Raw genomic sequence first — 19,363 nt, forward strand, 5'->3', positions numbered from 1 at the left:
TAAGACATGTGTTAAGATTAAACACCAAAATTAAAGTAACAGAAATTCCGTTCCTTAACAAATTGCAGATTTGATGCTATCTGTCATCTTCTTTCTTAACAAAATGTCTCCATTTTATATTCTTCTGTTCAGAATACATGCAGATATTCATCAACAAACCATCCCAACATGAATACTGACAGGATGATGTCATAATTCCTGATGTACACCCCACTCTACCGATGCGTGATAATGGCATTGCAGTTTTTTGGGGATATATATTTTTGCAATCGTCGAAATGATACAATGAAAGAGCTAAAGGAGTCCTCTCTTGTCTTGTAATACTAATAACTCTGTGAATACGAATTAATAATTATCCCCCCCGAGTGGTTCTTTGATTAGATGTGAACATCCACGAGTTGTTTAGATCGTACTCTGTTTTCAACATGTCAAGACTTTCTATATCAATTTTTTTTTTACAATATAGGTCAAGCCATTCAGGGAATTCAAAGGGTACCCGAATAATTGCGAAACCAAATCGAAATGATTTCAATTGAAATAATCAAAAGAAACCTAACCAAAATCAAAGCCTAACAAAACCAAATGAAACCTAACCAAAAAAAGTTATTGTGAACTATTTACCAAGTATTTAGGGGGGGGGGAGGAAATACGTCAATTGAAATTTTCACTTCATCAAATGCAGAGGGGCCAGTTATCTTTTTTTAGCGATGCATTTAGTTTGGTTTAGATTTTGTATATTTTGTTTCAATTCATTTCAGTTTTTAAAGCAAAAGTAGCATTAAAAACATCAGAATCGGTATTTTTGAAGCAGGGGCGGGTCACTCTGATTTACTTATAAATGATTTGCAATAGTGATCTATTGTTTAATCTCTGATATATTTAGTGTAAAATTCTGTCAAGTCTTTTATTTTCTTCCACTTAGAATAACCTTGCAAGAAACTCATAGGGCTATCAAATTGTACAGGAATGTTATAATTCCGGAATATCAGTATTCCAGTAGTAATTTGAAACTCCAATTAAAGTGATCTTTTTTTTTTTTAACTTTATACACAAGTAACTTATTAACAATAAGAACGAAATACAGTATTGAAAGGTGTATATCTATTTACAATTCCAATCAATTATTTTTTGAAAAACAATGGAATTTGTGGAACAATATATTTGAACCCACTGAATAATAAAATTTTAACTGGATGTTTTGTATAAATTTATATTTTTTTGATACTATTATATAGCAACCTCAATAATTATTATTTTGGTTTAATTTCAGCTATTTTTGAAATGTATGAATGGAGCATGAATGGTTGGTATGAGTGATTATATATCCATTGTACATCTTACCTTTAAAAGTATATATTATGATGCACTTAATTTCTATTTGTACAATGGACAATGCTAATAAAAAAATTTTTTTTTTTAAAAAAACCAAAAAACCAATAAGAACTTTATTTTCATGATGAGAAGATCTTGCACATAATTACAAGTATATGAAGTTCTCGATACACAGTACTTAAGCACAATGTTTTAACATCAAAATTCCCCCCCTTTCATTATAGCTCTTGTTTTGGATCCTTGCAGATGTTCTCATGTTAACACACACACCCCACCCCCTCAAATTCTAACTACGTACTGATGATGTGGTTGGTGCCCAAGGTCGACTTCCTTGTCCCCCTGGCCTGAAAGAGAAACAAAAAACCAGTTAATTGTCTTTGCACTGATTTATGAAATACGTTTTAACTGTGATGACACAAGATAGAGTTATCTACCTTACTGTGCTAACACTCTTAGTCTCCAACTTACGTGGAGATGAAATATATTTCACTGTCTGAGACAGAGTTATCTGCCTTACTGTGTTAACGCTCTCTAACTTACATAAAGATGAAATACATTTCACTGTCCCAAGACATTTCACTGTCTGTTTTAACGTTCTAACTTATATATAGGGATGAAATACATTTCACAGTCTGAGACAAAGTTATCTGCCTTATTGTGTTAACGCTCTAACTTACATAGACATAGGAGGCATTGGTCCTCCTGGACCCATGTTGTTTGGTGGTGGACCTCGCATACCGCCATAACTTAATGAATCATACTGGGGGGAAAAAAAGAAGGAATTTAGACATTCAAATGCAGGGCAACTGTAACATCATACTCATTAACATAATTAAAATAATTATACAAATTATAAATTATTCCAAAGTTATGTAAATGTCTGGATGTATTTTTTTTAATGACATGTATTTTATGTAACAGGTGACTCTCTAAAAAAATCTTCATCAATTAAAAAATACGATTTATCAAAATCTACCCACTGGATTCATTGGCCCTGGCATTCTCCCATGTGGCATCCTAGGACCCATCGGACCCATGCCAGGGTGACCTGAAACAGACAGAAAAATCACCATTGACATGTGTAATGAATTGCATTAATATAAAAAACATGCAATATCAACATCACACCATTTCTCAAAGCCAATTTCCTTTTTCAATACCAATTATTTCAAGCAAATGAAAAATAAGTACATTCATTTATAAATTTGACACAACACCAAATCTTTGTAATTTGAATGACAACACTATCAGATGTGAAAACAGTTGGTAATTAGTACTAAAAAGGGTAAAGAGGTGCTGTGTAACCCAGGAGAAATCCAGCTAACCAAACCTGAACACTGATGGGTCTTCTGTTAATGGCACAAAAACATGTGAAATAAAGGGTAATTTTAATTGCTCTCTGGAGATGATCGACACTTCAACTAAGGTTTGGTCAGCCCTCATTCTCCCTTTATTTCAAGTATCATGAAAAGAGGTTAAAAAATATTACAAAAACAACCAAGTAACTTTAGAACATACATAATAGGTCATTCAGTTTTCAGGTTCATAAATTATACCGTCTAACATGTTCAGCAGGCTTCCTCTGATGACTAGAATTTTAAATGAGCCTGATTTTCGTTTTTTATGGTTATGGAGTGTTTGGTAAATGGGATTTATGATAAGCAATACAAGCACTAAACCGTGTTTTTCCAGAGATTGTGTATGATACACTAGAATCATTTTTTGTCACTGCAAGACCAGAAGAATCTTCCTAGCATTTCAGAAAGACAAAAACCGCCTGTACGAGAAACAAACATGAGGAGTTAGTGAGATTTACATAGGGATAATGTAATCCGCATCGCCAAAAAAAGTCGGTAATTCTGGAAACTTAGTAATTTTCTGAAGTGTGTGATTTATCAAGCAGCCATCAGAAGGCATGGTGGGAGATTGGGGGGCAGGTGTCCATCAGGGCTGGAATTCTGGAACCATCATGTCATCAGCACACATAGGTGTTCAGGCATTCAACACAGTGATATTGGGTTTTTTCCCCATTTGTTTTTAATAGAATGATCTTTTATTTCCTCCTCTCTGGAAATCGTGATCAATTTTGGATATAGTGTACATTACCAGACTTTCGGTGGAATTCAATTTGGGTTTTAATAAATCAGGGTGGAAATTGTATCCTAGTCACCTGTTTTTTCTAATGGAAAACGTTTTTAGTGAGATCATGGACATACAAAAAAATCAAACCAATTTAGGAAGGTGAGTATCCAATTTTTATGATAAAATATCAAAATCAATGGAGAATAAAACTAGGGCTTAATGGATATTACTCAGAAAAACTTTCACACACCTTCAATTGAAAATTAAAAATTTCTTTGATAAAATTGCATTAGAAATTTTTTGTCAGTCAAGTATGAATTGTTAGATCCAAACAAGGACTTCCCATTGAAAGCCCCAATTGACAATCAATTTATATTATAATTTTTAGGAGAATGCTATTGACAGAAGTAATTTCAGCAATCATCAAAGTAAAGCATTGGAATCTGTTTGATTATTTGTAGCAGCAGTTCAAACGAACACACGCTTCCTTTTTATCTGTTGTGCTGCATAGGGATCGTAAGACTGTCATTATATACGACTTGCAATTTTCCCCTTGCTATTCGAAAAAATCTGACATGATTATGTTGTGAACATGAAAAAGCAAAAGGCTTAAACAGTGAGATAAATCACATTCTCATAAAAAGAAAGCTGTTTGCTCAATAACCATCTCAAGATAGGAGACCCCATACTTCATAAGAGGGCAAGGGAGATTTTGTTTCTGACAACAAGAGAAAAAGCCTTTTTTTTCTCTACCAAAGTGAAACAAGCATGCAAAGTTGTTACAGTAATGGGCACCTTTAAGGTTTTCTGTTATTAACCTAGCAGGAAATTAATCAGCCGGGATCAGCATGCCATCTTCACAAAGTCATAATGAAATTGGAGGAAGACTGGGGGAAAAAAAATTAATGATACTTGGTGTGGTGTTGGGTACATAACAATTGCCTGCCTTGGTGATTATTGACTCCAGTGTGTTGTGGAAGTGTTTACGTTTTTTGTTCCTGTATAGGATAAGGTTGTTTGTTGATGCTAAAGATCTTAATTGACAATATTTTGTGATTGCATGCAGCTGAGCGTCCTTTTTGTGTGGGAAAATGTAAATGCAGAGAAGTGAATTGAATCGGTGACTTGGAAAGGTACGCAGTGTGTCAATGCAGGTAAAAATTCTCTGTGTATTTGGCACTGTCAAAATTCTCTCTTAACTCCCCAAATTAAACTCTATTATTTATTTTTTCTTAAATCCTCAGACTTGGGACTATACTTTTGCATTCTAATGTAATTCTTATTGACATAAGCAAGTTTCTGTAATTTACAGACAACTCAGGTATCTTCTTTTTACAGTAAATGAGGAGTTCTTGTGCTATAATATATCTTTTGTCATTATACTCAATGTCTTGTGACAGCAAAGCCTTTAAGTGCAGCTTGTCTTTGTACATAATACCACCATCAGAGGGTAATTTCTTCCTTGCTTAGATACTACAGTTTAATTAGTTGTGCTGGATAATTTGGAAACCAAGTTTTTAAGGGGGGCTTTTCACTTTGTTTACATCTGAAAAGGCATGAGGATTTTTTCAAGCACATGCAGTTGATGTTTTTCCAACTCTGAAATGTGTAACCTATAATTGAAAGCGAGCGAGACAAGTTTGTCTTCCACCAAAAAAGCCTTTCCCTGAAGTGGTAAAATTGATTAGAAGGCCTTTTTTTCATGTAAAATTTTGACACAGAGCTCTAGCCATGGTTAAACAGTGGCAGACAGGGTATTTACATTTAGATAAACTTGTGTAATTGCTTGTTTGTGTTCCTGGGGCTTGTTATATGATGGATACACCCCGTAAAAGCTTCCTGCCCACTACGACAAAACTGGCTTAACCGAGGTAAGGTTCTGTGTTTTGTTTCCATCCTACAGTCAAAGTAAACTAAAGCTTGCATGTGGAGACTTTGTCAACAGTGTTGCCTTTGATATGAGAATTTTGGTATAATCAGACATTTTATCTTTGAATATGAAATAGCGTGGAATGGGCCATGAGGGATTAGAGAGGAATTTTTTTGTAAAATAGATCCCTATTACCTTATCAAATCAGATAACTGAAAACCCAAATGACTTGTTTCTGCTTATCATTTCTCTCTGGGAAAAAATTGTTTCCTTTGGATGAATATAATTTTTTTTTTGCACTGCAGTTTTGGGTTATCTCCCCTGGCAGCCATCCTTTGCTCTAAACTACTGGATGGTAGAGCAGGTGAGGAAATGCAATTTATTTGTCAGGGATTACGCAGGACTTCAAAATCTCCAATTTGATGGCTAATGGATATAACCTGTGATGGTTTAGAAGGTCCTAATTGCTTCTAATGGGCTTGTGGTGTTGTTAGAGTTCTCAGCTTGTGAGGTTCACACTAAACCAGAGACATGAACACACTACTGGAGAAATCTATTCAAATTTGGATTATAAATGAACATCAGGTATGATTTTTTTGGGGTCTGAAGTTTTATGAAAATCTTTAATCAATGTGCAGGTAGTGAATGTAGCCGAAACTCTGTTTTTGGTTACTAAGAAGCAACCATGAACTTCCCTTATCCAAGACTTGAGAGGAGGAAAATAATTTCCATCTGTAGTCTTTTTTAAGTTAAACACCTGCTATTTTCTTCTGTTTTGTTGTATTTTTTAGAAACCAGAAGGTAATGATGTGTTGTGCACATTACGAATACAGCTATAAACAACAAAGCATATGCCATTTTGACATGTACCATTTCAGAATTAATTGTATCATCTGTTTTCTGGTAATGCACTTTGCAGCACAGTTTATGACTCTAACATAGAGGATATTATATCCAACAGTTTGCCAAGAACATTTTCTCCTTTGGTTTTGTCATGCTAGAATTACACTGCTTGTCTTTTTGTAAATGTTAATATTTCCCTGTCTGGTAGATAGGACTTTGCCTTTAGAAGTAAATTGCCTGGGACTTCAAATGTGCATAAAAACTTGCTTCAAGACTGTAATCAATCATTTATTATTGTAAATATTTCTAATCAAGCATTCCAATAACCCCTAGATAAACCTGGTACTTCAAAAACTTTTTCATCAAAGCTTCACAGGAAATCCTTTTCTACATGAAGTAATAAACTAAAAGGAAAAGCTTCATTTCACAGTTCTTGAACAGAAATCTGCCGTGTTTTAGTTGCCCGTATCACTTTGCATGCATTTGCTCTTACTTAAAATGAAGAAAATTACATTACCACCAACATTTCACCCTAATGTATCATAATATGAGCTATTTTTCATACCACTGCTTCATCTTATTTTTCTCAACCTTGCTACCACCAAGTTGTGGAAAGCACACTAGGAGTAATCTAAGGTGAACCTAGATTAACGGTAGCCGATTCACTACTTTACAATCAGAGCAGTCTTTGATGTACATGGTCTGAATCTTTGTTACTGGAATTCATTCTCTAGGAGTTAGGTTATCCAAGCTGTAAACTTAATGGACCAAAGAACTTTAAACACTCATGACTTTGTGTTTCCTTCATAAAAATGTTCTGTGAATTAAATAAAAAATGATGTAATGACCTTTCAACAGCTGTCAAGACAACATAGAGGAAGTCAAGTTTTTATAAGATAAGGTCACATGTAATCTTTGACCAAGCATGTCTGCCATGCAAGCTCTCAGCTACAAGGAACAGACCTTAATTTGTTTGGATATTCGCAATCTTAATATACTGAAATATATTGTCCATCTGATCAAGAAAGTGTGAGGATATTGTCCATCTGATGAAGAAAGTGTGAGGATATTGTCGATCTGATGAAGAAAGTGTGAGGATATTGTCCATCTGATGAAGAAAGTGTGAGGATATTGTCTATCATATGATTGATTGATTGATTTATGTTTTCCGCCACACTCAACAATTTTCAGTTATCTGGTGGCACCCAGTTTTTATTGGTGGAAGAGAGAACCCAGATACAATGTACCTGGGAAGAGACCACCGACCTTCTGAAAGTAAACTGGGAAACTTTCTCACTTACCGGCGAGAGTGGGATTCGAACCCACGCCAACCAGAGGTGAGAGGCAGTGTGATTTTGAGCGCGATGCTCTAAACACTCGGCCACGGAGGCTCCATGAAGACAATGCGAGGATATTGTCTATCTGATGAAGACAGTGGATGGAGGATCAATCTTACTTCCCAATGTTACTAACTAGCCAAGAAAGTATAAATCTACACCCCTGCATTGCTGTAATCCTTCTCATTTCCAAAATCAATTATATTAGTGACTGTAAATCAATTATTTCAAAGAATACATCCCTATTGATTTTGTATTTTCCACAGCCTGTCATAGTCATCAAATTAACAGTAAGATTTTCACAAATATTTTATCATCAAAGTTGTTTTTTGTCTAGCTCATCATCTTCAGGCAGATTGCCATGCCATAAAATTTTCTATCCTAGATGACAGTGCCACAGAAACAATTTCCGCTAAAAACTTTCTGAAATTTTCCAAGTAATCACTTTTGAGAGTAATTAGTGATGCAAACTTGTGCTTTTTGTCAAAGTTTTCCATTGTTTTTTGCCCATGGAAACCATTTTACATTCTAATTACCTGGATCAAACATTACAATGATCAATTTTCTTTTCCTTTTCATGTATGCAAAATTTGAACAAAATCCACAGATCTATTTTAGTATGCCCCTAACCTACACAGAAAATTATGTCGGGTGATAACTTTTTTCCTTCTTCGTATCTTTGAAGGTGGGTGTGGATATGGCATCCTAAGTTATGCTAATAGCATCGCAAACTGTTTGCACTAATTAAATTCCTAGGATTAATGACAAGGGAGCAGTAATTCTGTCCAATTTGTTATGCAATACTGTAGCATGTTGCTACACAATTCCTAATTCAAACTACAACATCATCCAAACACAGGAAGTCCTTGTGGAAATCACATGGAACACTTCTTCATTAACCGTTCTTTCAGAGTATCAGTAAAAAAAAGTTTTCGAGCGCCCATGATCAATAGAACTGCAATTACACTACTGACAGAACCATTTCAAGCTTGAATTGTCCTGATGCCATGTCAAATAGGTGCAAGACGTTACAGAGAACCAGTTTTTGGTTTGCAATTTTCAAAAACAAAAAATAATAATCTGTGATCAATGCTTCTGAACATGTAGCTGTTTATAATTAGCACAGATACTATGTGCTTGTAGAGAGGTTGGTAAAATATTGGTTACTGGGTAATTCAATGTGATGTCAATCAGAGGGTAAATGCACCATAACATCTCAAGTTAAATACAGGAGGAGAAATCTTTGGAAAGAGACAATATTTCTCTTTAGTAAAACTAAAAGACTACAGAAAACTTACCAGCAAACTCTGCTGCATTAAAGAAACAGGAAAAGAAAATCTTTAATGCTTTTTTTTTTTACTAGAACATATAATATCTATACCTCCATAAACATTCAACAGGGAAAGACATACTATATCAGACTGTTCCTAACGGAAGAGGAGAATGATCAAATGTTATGCTTGTTTGATTTTCTTTTTTTCCCATAGATCTTTGATTTCCATTTCCAAGTAAAAATCAATCAGTTTTGAAAGCATTCACAATTTCATGTGCACTGAATTGAGAGAATTTCCTTAAAATGCACATGTATGATGAAATTTATAATGACAAGCTCAATATCAAAGTGGATGTTGCCATCTAACTTTTGACACTAAAAAGCTCCAGTCCATTATACAAAAAACCACATCTTGCTTCATTCCTGATCAGTAATTTCATGAATTCTTGGTTGCTCTCGGAGACAAATGCAAAAAGTGGAAATTTCATTATCGTATTTACCTGGCCGGGGTTCCATACTGTTGGGCATTATTGGACCTGAACCACTTCCTGGTGGCTACAAGAAACAAATTAAAATCCTCTAAAATTATGTATATTTGTATTTGGAATTTAAAAACTTATAGTGCATGTAAGTAACAATATCTTCAATGACAATGAAAGAGCATGCACTGCCATGACAGGTTCATATGAAGCCATGACCCCCCCCCCCCCCCCCAAAAAAAAAACCCATCAGCCTAGCTTTAAGCCAGTTCTATTCCTATCTTAAATCTTGCCATATAAAAAGACATTTGTTCTACAAAAAGTGGTTGCTTTATCCAGCAAGTATGGCAAAAATAAAATGACATATCACACATTTTTCTCTCAGAAACTCTCCCACTGTTATTTTGCTATTGAACCTTAGAATTTATCAGTAATGGATTATTTCATGGCTTATACGATACCATAACTCGGCTCAAAATTTCTTACAATTCCCTGGGAAGTCTTCAATATACACTTGGAATTTAAAAATTATTTATCTTCACGATTTACTAATTCAAAGATTTGCACCCAAAAAAATCTGAATAACATCCTCCTAGAAAATGTACACTGATAAAACAAACATTCCATTTCTTGTAATAAACATGTGAAGGAATTTTCTGTTGACATGTACAGCAAGCATGCACCAAACTAATCTGTGAAACTTACATTGAAATCAACTTGATTGGGCGGCATTCGAACGGGGCCAGGGCCCCTCGGCCCACCTGGGTATCGAGGAGACATAAAAGGCTGAAAAGAGAAAAAAATTTATTGTAACAAACTGAGAACATATCAAGCATCCACATGGAACCGACTTCATATTTATAGCCATCTAATAGGAAAGATAAAATCAAATCACACTGTTTATTCTGAAAATGATAATTCTCTATAAGCAGTAAAAGCTTGGGTACTTTTATGAATACATCTACATAATTGCCTGAAAAATAACAAAGTTCAAATCATGAAATCAGAGAATTACCAAGTGTTGATTGGTTTTCTTTTTCAACCATTAAAAACAACTTTGTTAACGATGTGTTAATACTATTTCCTTGTAATTATTATGGATTTCCTTTTTGATTTTAAGGCGAGGGAAGCTTCAGACAGGTTTTTCAGGATTGCTCTGAATTCATAATGTGAAAGTCATCTCTTACATGAAAGACAGTGTGACAAGTAAGCTCCATGTATTGAATAATTATTTTCTTGCCCGAGAAAATTTATGATAACGACTGTGTAACACGAGTTTTAATTAATGTAAATAACTATTCATTTACATTTTAATATCGCAAAACAAAAACTTTCATTGTCTTCTGTTAGTTTTTGGAACATCATAAAAGTTTTGGAGTGAAGTCATCAAACCACCTATATCACTTGTGAGGAAGATTAAAAGCCTATCTTTCCCTCATTAATCATAAGTCTCTTCCCCTACATTGCATTCTCAGATGCTCTTGTGTTGGTGTTATCTGGGGGATTCATTTGACTTCTTGGTGCATTACAGATTAAAATCTTGCAGCATGTGACTCTGATGAGGAGAGTTTGCCTACTGTATGTCCAGGAACACACTAATGGCAAATCCCATTTCCTAAATCTGGTAAGCACCATTTTGTAACAACTTTCTTTCACAGTACAATATACAACCTGTTTCACCACCAAATTTATCTGAATATATCTCTGAGGATCAAGAGTCTTCCTTACACAAAACTGCATGCATCACGAACATCTAAATATTCATTTCAAATGAAGGATACAAGATGGTGCATAATTTCTTTTATTAAACATTCTTGTGTTACCACGATTGAAATTCATTTATGACATGATCCTGTCTAAATCAGGCATAATTTTGAGCAGCTTTTAGAATCTACTTTACTCAAGTTCACCAGATGTCTCAAATTATTTCCTGTCAAATACAATTCAATCCCCTCTTTTATGAATATATCACAACAGCAACATGGTGATTTTCCTATGGACAAGTTAAGTTATACCTAATCAACAATCTAATGAAGAATTCCTTGAATTTGTTAGCGTTCAATCCCAGAAATCAGTGTGCTGGATTTTGCAGTTGAAAGCCTTAGAAAAGAATCCCATTCTGTTATTATGACTAAATGATATTCTTTGAAACTTCTCCAGTTTCCCAATTTCCATTAAAACCACACAGAAAGATACTGAGCAAAGTCAGAAAAGAGTTCCTTTCATTGTGCTAAGACAAGCAGAAGATAACATTCATCAAAACTGAGCCAAAGCAATCAATTCCTAAATTAGATTTTAAAAATGCAGACACATTACTGGGAAATCAAATCTTTGACTATATTCAAATCACATATTTTTTTGTCACACAATTTTTATCAAGTAATTCTCCCTTCAACAAGATAAACCCCTCATTCAACAAGACTACAATTTTAGCACACACAGGGAAGAGAATTGGAGAGTAGGGTAAAAAAGGAAAAATTCCCATAATTACAGCTGTAAAAAAAACTTAATATTGTTGGACAAAGTAATTTAATAATCAAAGTGTTCATTCTATCTGCCCTTGGAAGTGTATAATGACATATGTTTGTATAGTTCTGCATTGATAACATCTTTTAATAAAAACGACATTCAAGCCTCACTATTTAATCACGAAAACCCTTTAATATTCTGAATTATGTATTTATGAAAAGCTTAGAAATTTATGGATGTTCAGTAATGAAAATTTGATATGAATCTCTCTAGCTTAGCAGAATTAGACTAAGTTTCAATGGCAAATGTATCCTATATCGTAAAATACGCAATTACTTCCATTTATGCATAAGCCAGTGAGACAGATCATGTGACATGACAGGTCTGTTTATATCTTCCCACAAAAAGCACCGTTTGATTTCTATCACAACCATTTCAACTTTTCAATGTCTATGTATCTACAGAACAGGGAGGACGTCTAGAGGCCGACAGAAAATGTCCTTTCAGAGGCCATGGCTGTTTCTGTGGTGACCAGGTTCATCAGGAAAATGGATAATACACAGATAAACAAGGAGTTATATAATCCTGCCTTGATTAAGGTAAGAATATTTTCCTGAAACTCATTTACAGTTATACAAGAAACAAAACTGAATTCAGACTACTTGTCTGTTAAATTTGATAACTTATATATTTGCACAGCCAGGATAAGCTGGTGTGTTTCGAGATTGCATAAAAGTTAGTGGGAAGAATAGATCAGGGAGAGAGGCAGCACAAATATATCATTTTTCCATCGTTTTCTTTGCTAATGCTTTCATGTCACAGGCATCAAGATAAGAGCAGACAACTTTTTAGTGACTCTCAAACACACTTCAGAGTGCCAAAGAGAGATAAACATTGCAATACCAAAACAGAGTGGGGCTTCAGGCACAAGTTATTGCAGCTGCTTCATTGAGACATAAATTTAATGGCAACCAAATCTTGAAAGCTAATAACTCCTTGCACAGCAGCCCATACTTTGTGTATTCATCTGGGTAAATTGATATTCTTGATGAGTTTGCTTCAAGATAGCAATAAGGATGCAAATCACTTCAAAAACCATTTGATTATAACTTGGTACTTTGATATTGGTATAATAAAAAAAGAGACTTGAGCTAAAGCACAGACAATATAATCGCAAGCAACATGCAAAGCTAAACTACTCTGTGAGGGAAAAACCTCTGGAAATCCCTTTGGGAATGGTCAATAATATTTATATCATATGGCTGTATGGCGATTCTAGCATGGGAATGTATTATGTAGTGTAAGCTTTGAAGATGTTGATAAGAAACCTCCACAACAAACAGGGGAGTATTTTTTGTGTGGCACAGTAAGCAACACCAAATGATTGTGCATTGAAATTGATACATTTCTAATGAAAGAACTGTTTGCTCGGTTATTTTCAGGTCTCATTTGCTGGCAATACAAAATTGTATATATGAAAACATTTTTGAAATGTCTCTTTGTGAGTGTGTAAAGTTTCATATTCTCTTGTCCTCTCATTTTACAGGCTTGCCAAAGAGAAGCCCCAGCACGCCAAAGGATTAATTATGTTCTGCTTAACTGACAGGGCTGACATGAATATTTCAGCAATTATCCGCAAAACTGATCACAGAAGACAAAAAGCCATTGAAGAGACAACCAGCCAACAGGACCTATTCCAAGATGACAAAACATCCCATTTTTGTATTTTGGGGAGGACTTGAATTGAGGCCTACAGCCAGTGATACCGTGGCTAAGCTATTTGAGAGGCTCATTAAGTTTATTGGCGTGAAGGAGGCTTGATTTCAATTCATCAAGATACCAGTGCAGTCCTTCAGCAAATTTACCATGAAATTTAATGAAAAATGCATTCCTTTGAGAGAGCAATGTGATATTCCCCTTTCTGGATTATGCGAGGAAGAAATCATTAGTAATCATGCACCTTTTTAGAGGTAAAACCCTTTGAGATGTTATCTGTCCAAGAAGAAAGAATAGAACACCATTTCTTTAATCTACAGTTTCAGGAATATGTGCTGTGTGTTTTGAAATTTTGCAATTGGGAGATTATGCAATGCAAATGAAGCATTAAATTTGGTGAGGATTTATTACTTCCAGAGAGTACAAAAATACACGATTGATTCAATGGCAATTCATTCTTGGAACTAAGCGAGGTAAGATTCTCCCATTTTGTACAATTTCTCATTTATATCAAATTCAATTTTGGGCCTGAACCAGCAGACTAATAAATTACACCACCATCCATTATATATATTGCAGTGCAATGTACCAAAACAGAACAGCATGAGATAGGTAGATTTGAGTCAAAGCTATAAACAACGTCCTTCATCAAATGAAAGAGATCTTCTATTAGCTGATCATTCGTGGCTTCTCTGACAGTTATCTTTATAATACCTAATATTTCATTGAGACACCCCTAGATGTAGGATGATAATGTGATCTACTGGAGAAAAGCTTTTCTGTTCATAGATTCCAGAAGATGTATACTCCCCCAGAGATATCCAGTACACTTCATATTCTTTGAGGTTACATTTACTGGGGGTTTTCTCCAGCAATCTTCACTATTCACTCCCCCTTTCCATTATTTTTCCTCCATTATATGTACTCTTTTCTATCAATACCTCAGAGATACAAAATATTCTCCACCTTTTCCCTCAATTTTTAATCATCCCTTTATGGTTCTAGTGTTCTCTTTCCATCCTTCACCTAATGACTTTTTCCCCCTTCATCTCAAATCAAGTCAATAAGATATACTTCATTAATGAATCGATTTATTCTTTGAAGTATGTTCTGATATATTATCATAAAGAAATAATGAATCCTTCATCACAATGCAATAGGGCAAAACGACTATTTCACAATTTTTTAAAAACTGCATTGAGATACTATGGCGTGGTTGGTTGAAGTTCAAAGCACTGAGTGAAAGAGAGCCGACATATCAGCATCAATCCTGCATACCAGATGTACAAGATTTCAGACTTTTCCTCTTCAGTAGACCATGTCCAGACTGAGGCCTCAGACTCTCTCTCAGTAGAACAAGTCCAGACTGAGGTCTCGGACTATCTCTCTCAGTAGAACAAGTCCAGACTAAGGCCTCAGACTCTTTCTCAGTAGACCATGTCCAGACTGAGGTCTCGGATTATCTCTCTCAGTAGACTATGTCCAGACTGAGGCCTCGGACTCTCTTTCTCAGTAGACTATGTCCAGACTAACGCCTCAGACTCTCTCAGTAGACCACGTCCAGACTGAGGCCTCGGACTCTCTTTCAGTAGACCACGTCCAGACTAAGGCCTCAGACTCTCTCAGTAGACCATGTCCAGACTGAGGCCTCGGACTCTCTCTCAGTAGACCATGTCCCAAATGATCATTTTTTCCAAAGATCCCTAGTTACCGAAACACCACAAAACAGTCTGATCTATCATATTAATAACAAAATTAATCAACCCTCAGTGACAACAGTTATATCTCATTTCCTGCACCATTATAAATGCATTAGTCTATAAATGTCTCTTTCAACCAATCAATGACACCCCATATTTCACCTGAATATTCATGAACTTTTAATTGTAGTTATTGTATTTCATTTCTCTTGAAATTGTCAGTGTCATTGTGTAATGGGATAACTTTGATGGTGCCTGACATTTCGTATATCATACATAAATCATAAAGATTCAAATGTATGCATTGCATCCTTTAAATTTTACTGAGACTTTAACAAGTGCATAAAAATTTCAATAACAAAATTCCTTCTCTTGATCAGATTTTGACAATTTGTATTCCTTTGAAAATTCCAATACTGCAATCCCTGCACGTGTCCAAGTAGCACATTTCCTCCCAATCTCCTTGTCAATCCCCAATCCTTTCCATTGACATTAGTTGTATGGTGGTCACCATTGACACTCTCATACCAAAATTCAAGTCAATGAGAAAAACAATAGTACAAGTTGTACAACTTGTTACACGAGTCTGTAAATTTCCAAAATATTTTATCGACAGGGAGAAAATACTACAGTGCCCTTCCGATTTTGCAGAATTACAAGTAAACGCCCTTCCTTCCTTATCCCCCATCTTCAAATTGCAAAAAGCCAGTAAAAAAGAAAGTCTACATCACATTTAAAGACTTCAACCCATTATTCTCTCCAACTCAAAACTTCAAAAAGAATAAACTATGTAAAAACCTAGGAATTGCTTAAATGTTTAGCATCCAGAAACTCTGTAAGAGTGACAGTTCTTGACAGGAAGCAGTCTCAGCTCAGATTCCTGTGAAAGATAGTGTCCTATATGCCATTTTTCTCTTACCAGCAGAAAATGTAAAACTTTTATCAGGCATACTTCAAAATTACTGGCATTCTTCAATAACTTGTTACTTCAACTCCTTCCCTAGTTTCTAAGTAGTTGAAAATTCTGCTCAATCATTCTGCTTTCCCAGCACCTTCAACTACCAGGATTTCCTTCCAAATATTACTCTTGTATGAATAGTGTCCTTCCAAAACCACTGAACATCTTTTTTTTTGATTTCACAATTACTTCCAACTGCTTCCCATCATTGTTTTCCTTTCAATGTTTCTTGTCCTTTTATACTGAAAAAAATCCCTCTCAATTCCCTCAAACCCATTTCCTTTGAGAATTTCCTGCAACTTTCATATTTCTCCATACAACTTATCCCAATACCCTCCCAAAAAAACCCTGTTCAATGATACTTTTTACTGTATTTTAGACTTGTAATTCCCTCTGTGTCTGTGTTACAGGTAACTACAAACAATCATGTCACTCACAAATCAAAGACAATTTGAGGAATATTTCCATAATACAGGTAAGTCAATATTTCTTTTCGTTAATTTGATGGATATAATCAAATTTGGTTTTAATATTTTATGGGATTGATTTCCCTGCACTCTATTGGAGAAATAATGCCCATTATCAAATTTGAATATTGATAAATTGCTAACAAATGCTATGTTCAAATTTTTTCTTTGAAAATGTGTAGTGATTGATTTTAATTTCATTTTCCCCTACCACTCTTTGTAATTGGTATTTATAAATTCCTGGGAACCCTTGAAATGCAATAGCACATTGGTTTCCCATTCTCAATCTCTCACCAACCCTGAAGGTCTATCTTATTTTCTCTTGTTCAAAGCAATAATCTAAAGCAGCCTTCAATGTAGTTACGCTAATGGACTTTCAAGACATATTTCCTGCAATATATATCCCACCTTTTCATAGCTTTGTAGTCAAATTGCTCTACTCTCCCCATTTTATTCCCTACCACTTTTACAAATTTTGGCCTTCACTTTGTCATTACCAAAGCACATTGGAAAATACACTCTTGTGAAAATATTTACTCAAAACTTTTTCACCATTATTTTCAATTAATTGGTTTTGGTAAGGCCTCTGCAAACAAACTCAAACCCAATTACTCTTTATTTTGAGTGTCTTTGAAGCCTAAACACCCCTGATAATTCGTATACATTTATTTTCTCAATGTCTCTCTTTCTCCTAATCAACAAACAGTTCCAGGATCATGTCTGTAACACAAATGAAGCTTCCTATTTCCCTCTGGCACCTAACTTAAAAGGATGTTGATAAACTAAATTTGATCACTGTAGCCTAGTCAACTTTTCTTCTGCAATGTTCAATTACCTTTTTTCTCTGAGATATTCAATTACTTTCCAAATCAATTTACCAACATCCCCACTGTGCAGAGAATGATCTCATTCTATGGATGATGACAGTTATGCTCCTTGAATCACTGGCAAAAAATGAAGAGTTGTCTGCCCTTTTGATCAATATCAAGAAAGCAAGCAGGAGTTGTCTATTTTGTAAACTGAACAAAACATCACAGTTCATCTTCTGCTTATTCTAGGACGAATAAACAAAACAAAGACTTGATATATAATTTTCCTTTATTAAAAAATCTCCTGAAAATAAAAACTTCCTTGTGAGTTGGTTAGATGTAATTTGAAGAAATACTTCCCATTTTATATAATGTTAGTTTGGAATGAGTACAGACGACACCAAGATTACATAATCTCCAAATTTAGCGAAAGCCAGTAAGCAAAGGGAAATCATAACAAAGTGTTAATACTACTAATAAATGGCTCCTCTATATGATGAAAAGTCTCCTGATTAATTTACTACTAAACAATATAAAATTAATGGTTCAAAAGCGTCACAAAAACTAATAGCTTTGATCAATTTTTTTTTTGAATATTTTCAAAAAGTTGTCTACACAATAAAAGAGGAATTTACAAAGAATGGGGGACACACACAAAAAGAAAGAGAAGCTAAAAATGCTCTGGTTGATCTAGAAAAATAATCTGGATGTTACAAAAAATAAAATAAATAAATAAAACTAAACACGAACCATAAAGATGCTACAGGACTAAATAGATATACAGAGAGCAGCACAACGACTGGTGTGGCAGTGAATCTACTCACTTGATTTTGTCCCATCATGGGGTGGTTAGGAGGTGGCTGGGCGTGGGGGGACTGTTGAGAAGCTCCAGGCTAGATAATATACAGACTCCATCAGTTATAAACAGCCTCTGGCTTTCAAGGTGCTCTTAAGTGCAGTTTTGGGTGCAATTGTGCTCTAAATGTGCCTTCAGGTTCAACTCATTTTTTCAATCTTTTTTGCATGTTAGTACTTGAAACTTCACATGCATATTTTGGTTTTCGAACAGCGTCAACAGTAAAAAAAAAAAAAAGTTTAACTCAGAAAGAGGTGATTATGTATGAACCATAAACTTCATTCGGTGTTTAAATGTGCCATTCGACATATTGTGCAAGGGAAGTAACTCTTATAGCCTTTGAAAGAGGATGATAGGCAATTAGAGTTATCCTTCTTGTGACACAAGCAATAGATCATATGATGACAATGACCATTACCAACAATGACAATGCATTTTATGTACTTACAGGGAAAAACCCTGGTGGCATTGGTCCCCCAGGCATACCGTCCTGAGGATTCATTTGACCTAATGGACTAGGTGCTGCTGCATTCTGCAAAGAAACAAAGAAAGGACAATCAGTAAATGTGAAAATATGTGAAGTCATTGGACATCTTATCCTACCAAGTGTTCTTTGACAAGAATTGAGGGAAGCATTTCTATGTTTGGATACAAATAAATTATATCTTTCAAAGCAACATAGAAATATTAAAAACTCATGAATGCCCATCATAATATTTTTCAAATTTGGTACTCAGCACGACAATTCAACAAAGATCAAAACTCTGAAACCATTTTGTGAGCTCCTTGTATAAAATGGTGATTTCAATTAAACTAAAATCATATGGGAGAGGATCTAATATCTAATTCTAATTAGATTGTGGAGATGTTTGTTTGAAGTTGAGATGTGATCTGCAATTGATGAAGCCACTAAATGAAGGAAGATTTTCAAGAGAGAAATCAAATATAAATTGTTTCTCTATGAAACCTTCAGGTTTTTGTAGTTCTTGCAGCTTCAGAGGATTGTAAACACTTTTCACCCTGGCTATGGTATAGATACTGTAAACAATTTATGACAGCAAAAAAAAAAAAATCTAAATTGTGTGTATCTTTACTGTTTCAAAAGGACACTGATTAGCCTTATCAAACAAAATCATATAATGCATCAGCTTTATGACAAGATAACCTGACAG

General features: G+C 34.8%; 1 protein-coding gene and 1 long non-coding RNA gene across 28 annotated transcripts in view; one reads left to right on the top strand and one right to left on the bottom strand.

Moving 5' to 3' along the window:
- Positions 1-19,363, bottom strand: part of LOC125672262 (single-stranded DNA-binding protein 3-like) — a 61,545-nt gene that overhangs the window by 15,208 nt on the left and 26,974 nt on the right. For 8 of the 16 annotated variants that reach the window (XM_048908466.2, XM_048908462.2, XM_048908460.2 and 5 more), the window contains exons 7-14: positions 18,640-18,723; positions 18,160-18,228; positions 9,922-10,002; positions 9,238-9,292; positions 8,763-8,774; positions 2,313-2,380; positions 2,010-2,092; positions 1,631-1,676 (exon numbers count right to left, since the gene is read on the bottom strand). In XM_048908466.2, the coding sequence (XP_048764423.2) occupies positions 1,631-1,676; positions 2,010-2,092; positions 2,313-2,380; positions 8,763-8,774; positions 9,238-9,292; positions 9,922-10,002; positions 18,160-18,228; positions 18,640-18,723 (498 nt within the window). The remainder of the gene's footprint in view (positions 1-1,630; positions 1,677-2,009; positions 2,093-2,312; positions 2,381-8,762; positions 8,775-9,237; positions 9,293-9,921; positions 10,003-18,159; positions 18,229-18,639; positions 18,724-19,363) is intronic. The other 8 variants (XM_056163493.1, XM_056163496.1, XM_048908464.2 and 5 more) reach the window with 3 other exon arrangements.
- Positions 423-18,902, top strand: LOC125672265 (uncharacterized). Of its 12 annotated transcripts, none has more exons than XR_007368911.2 (8): positions 423-3,573; positions 5,590-5,869; positions 10,337-10,422; positions 10,748-10,840; positions 12,150-12,284; positions 13,232-13,874; positions 16,470-16,534; positions 18,642-18,902. It is a non-coding gene; the product is annotated as an uncharacterized LOC125672265 (long non-coding RNA). The 12 variants fall into 12 exon arrangements; XR_007368916.2 differs by having other exon boundaries at positions 5,590-5,648; XR_007368912.2 differs by lacking the exon at positions 423-3,573 and adding an exon at positions 4,163-4,568.

This window comes from Ostrea edulis, chromosome 4 (genome assembly GCF_947568905.1).
Source record: "Ostrea edulis chromosome 4, xbOstEdul1.1, whole genome shotgun sequence".
Lineage (NCBI taxonomy): Eukaryota > Metazoa > Mollusca > Bivalvia > Ostreida > Ostreidae > Ostrea > Ostrea edulis.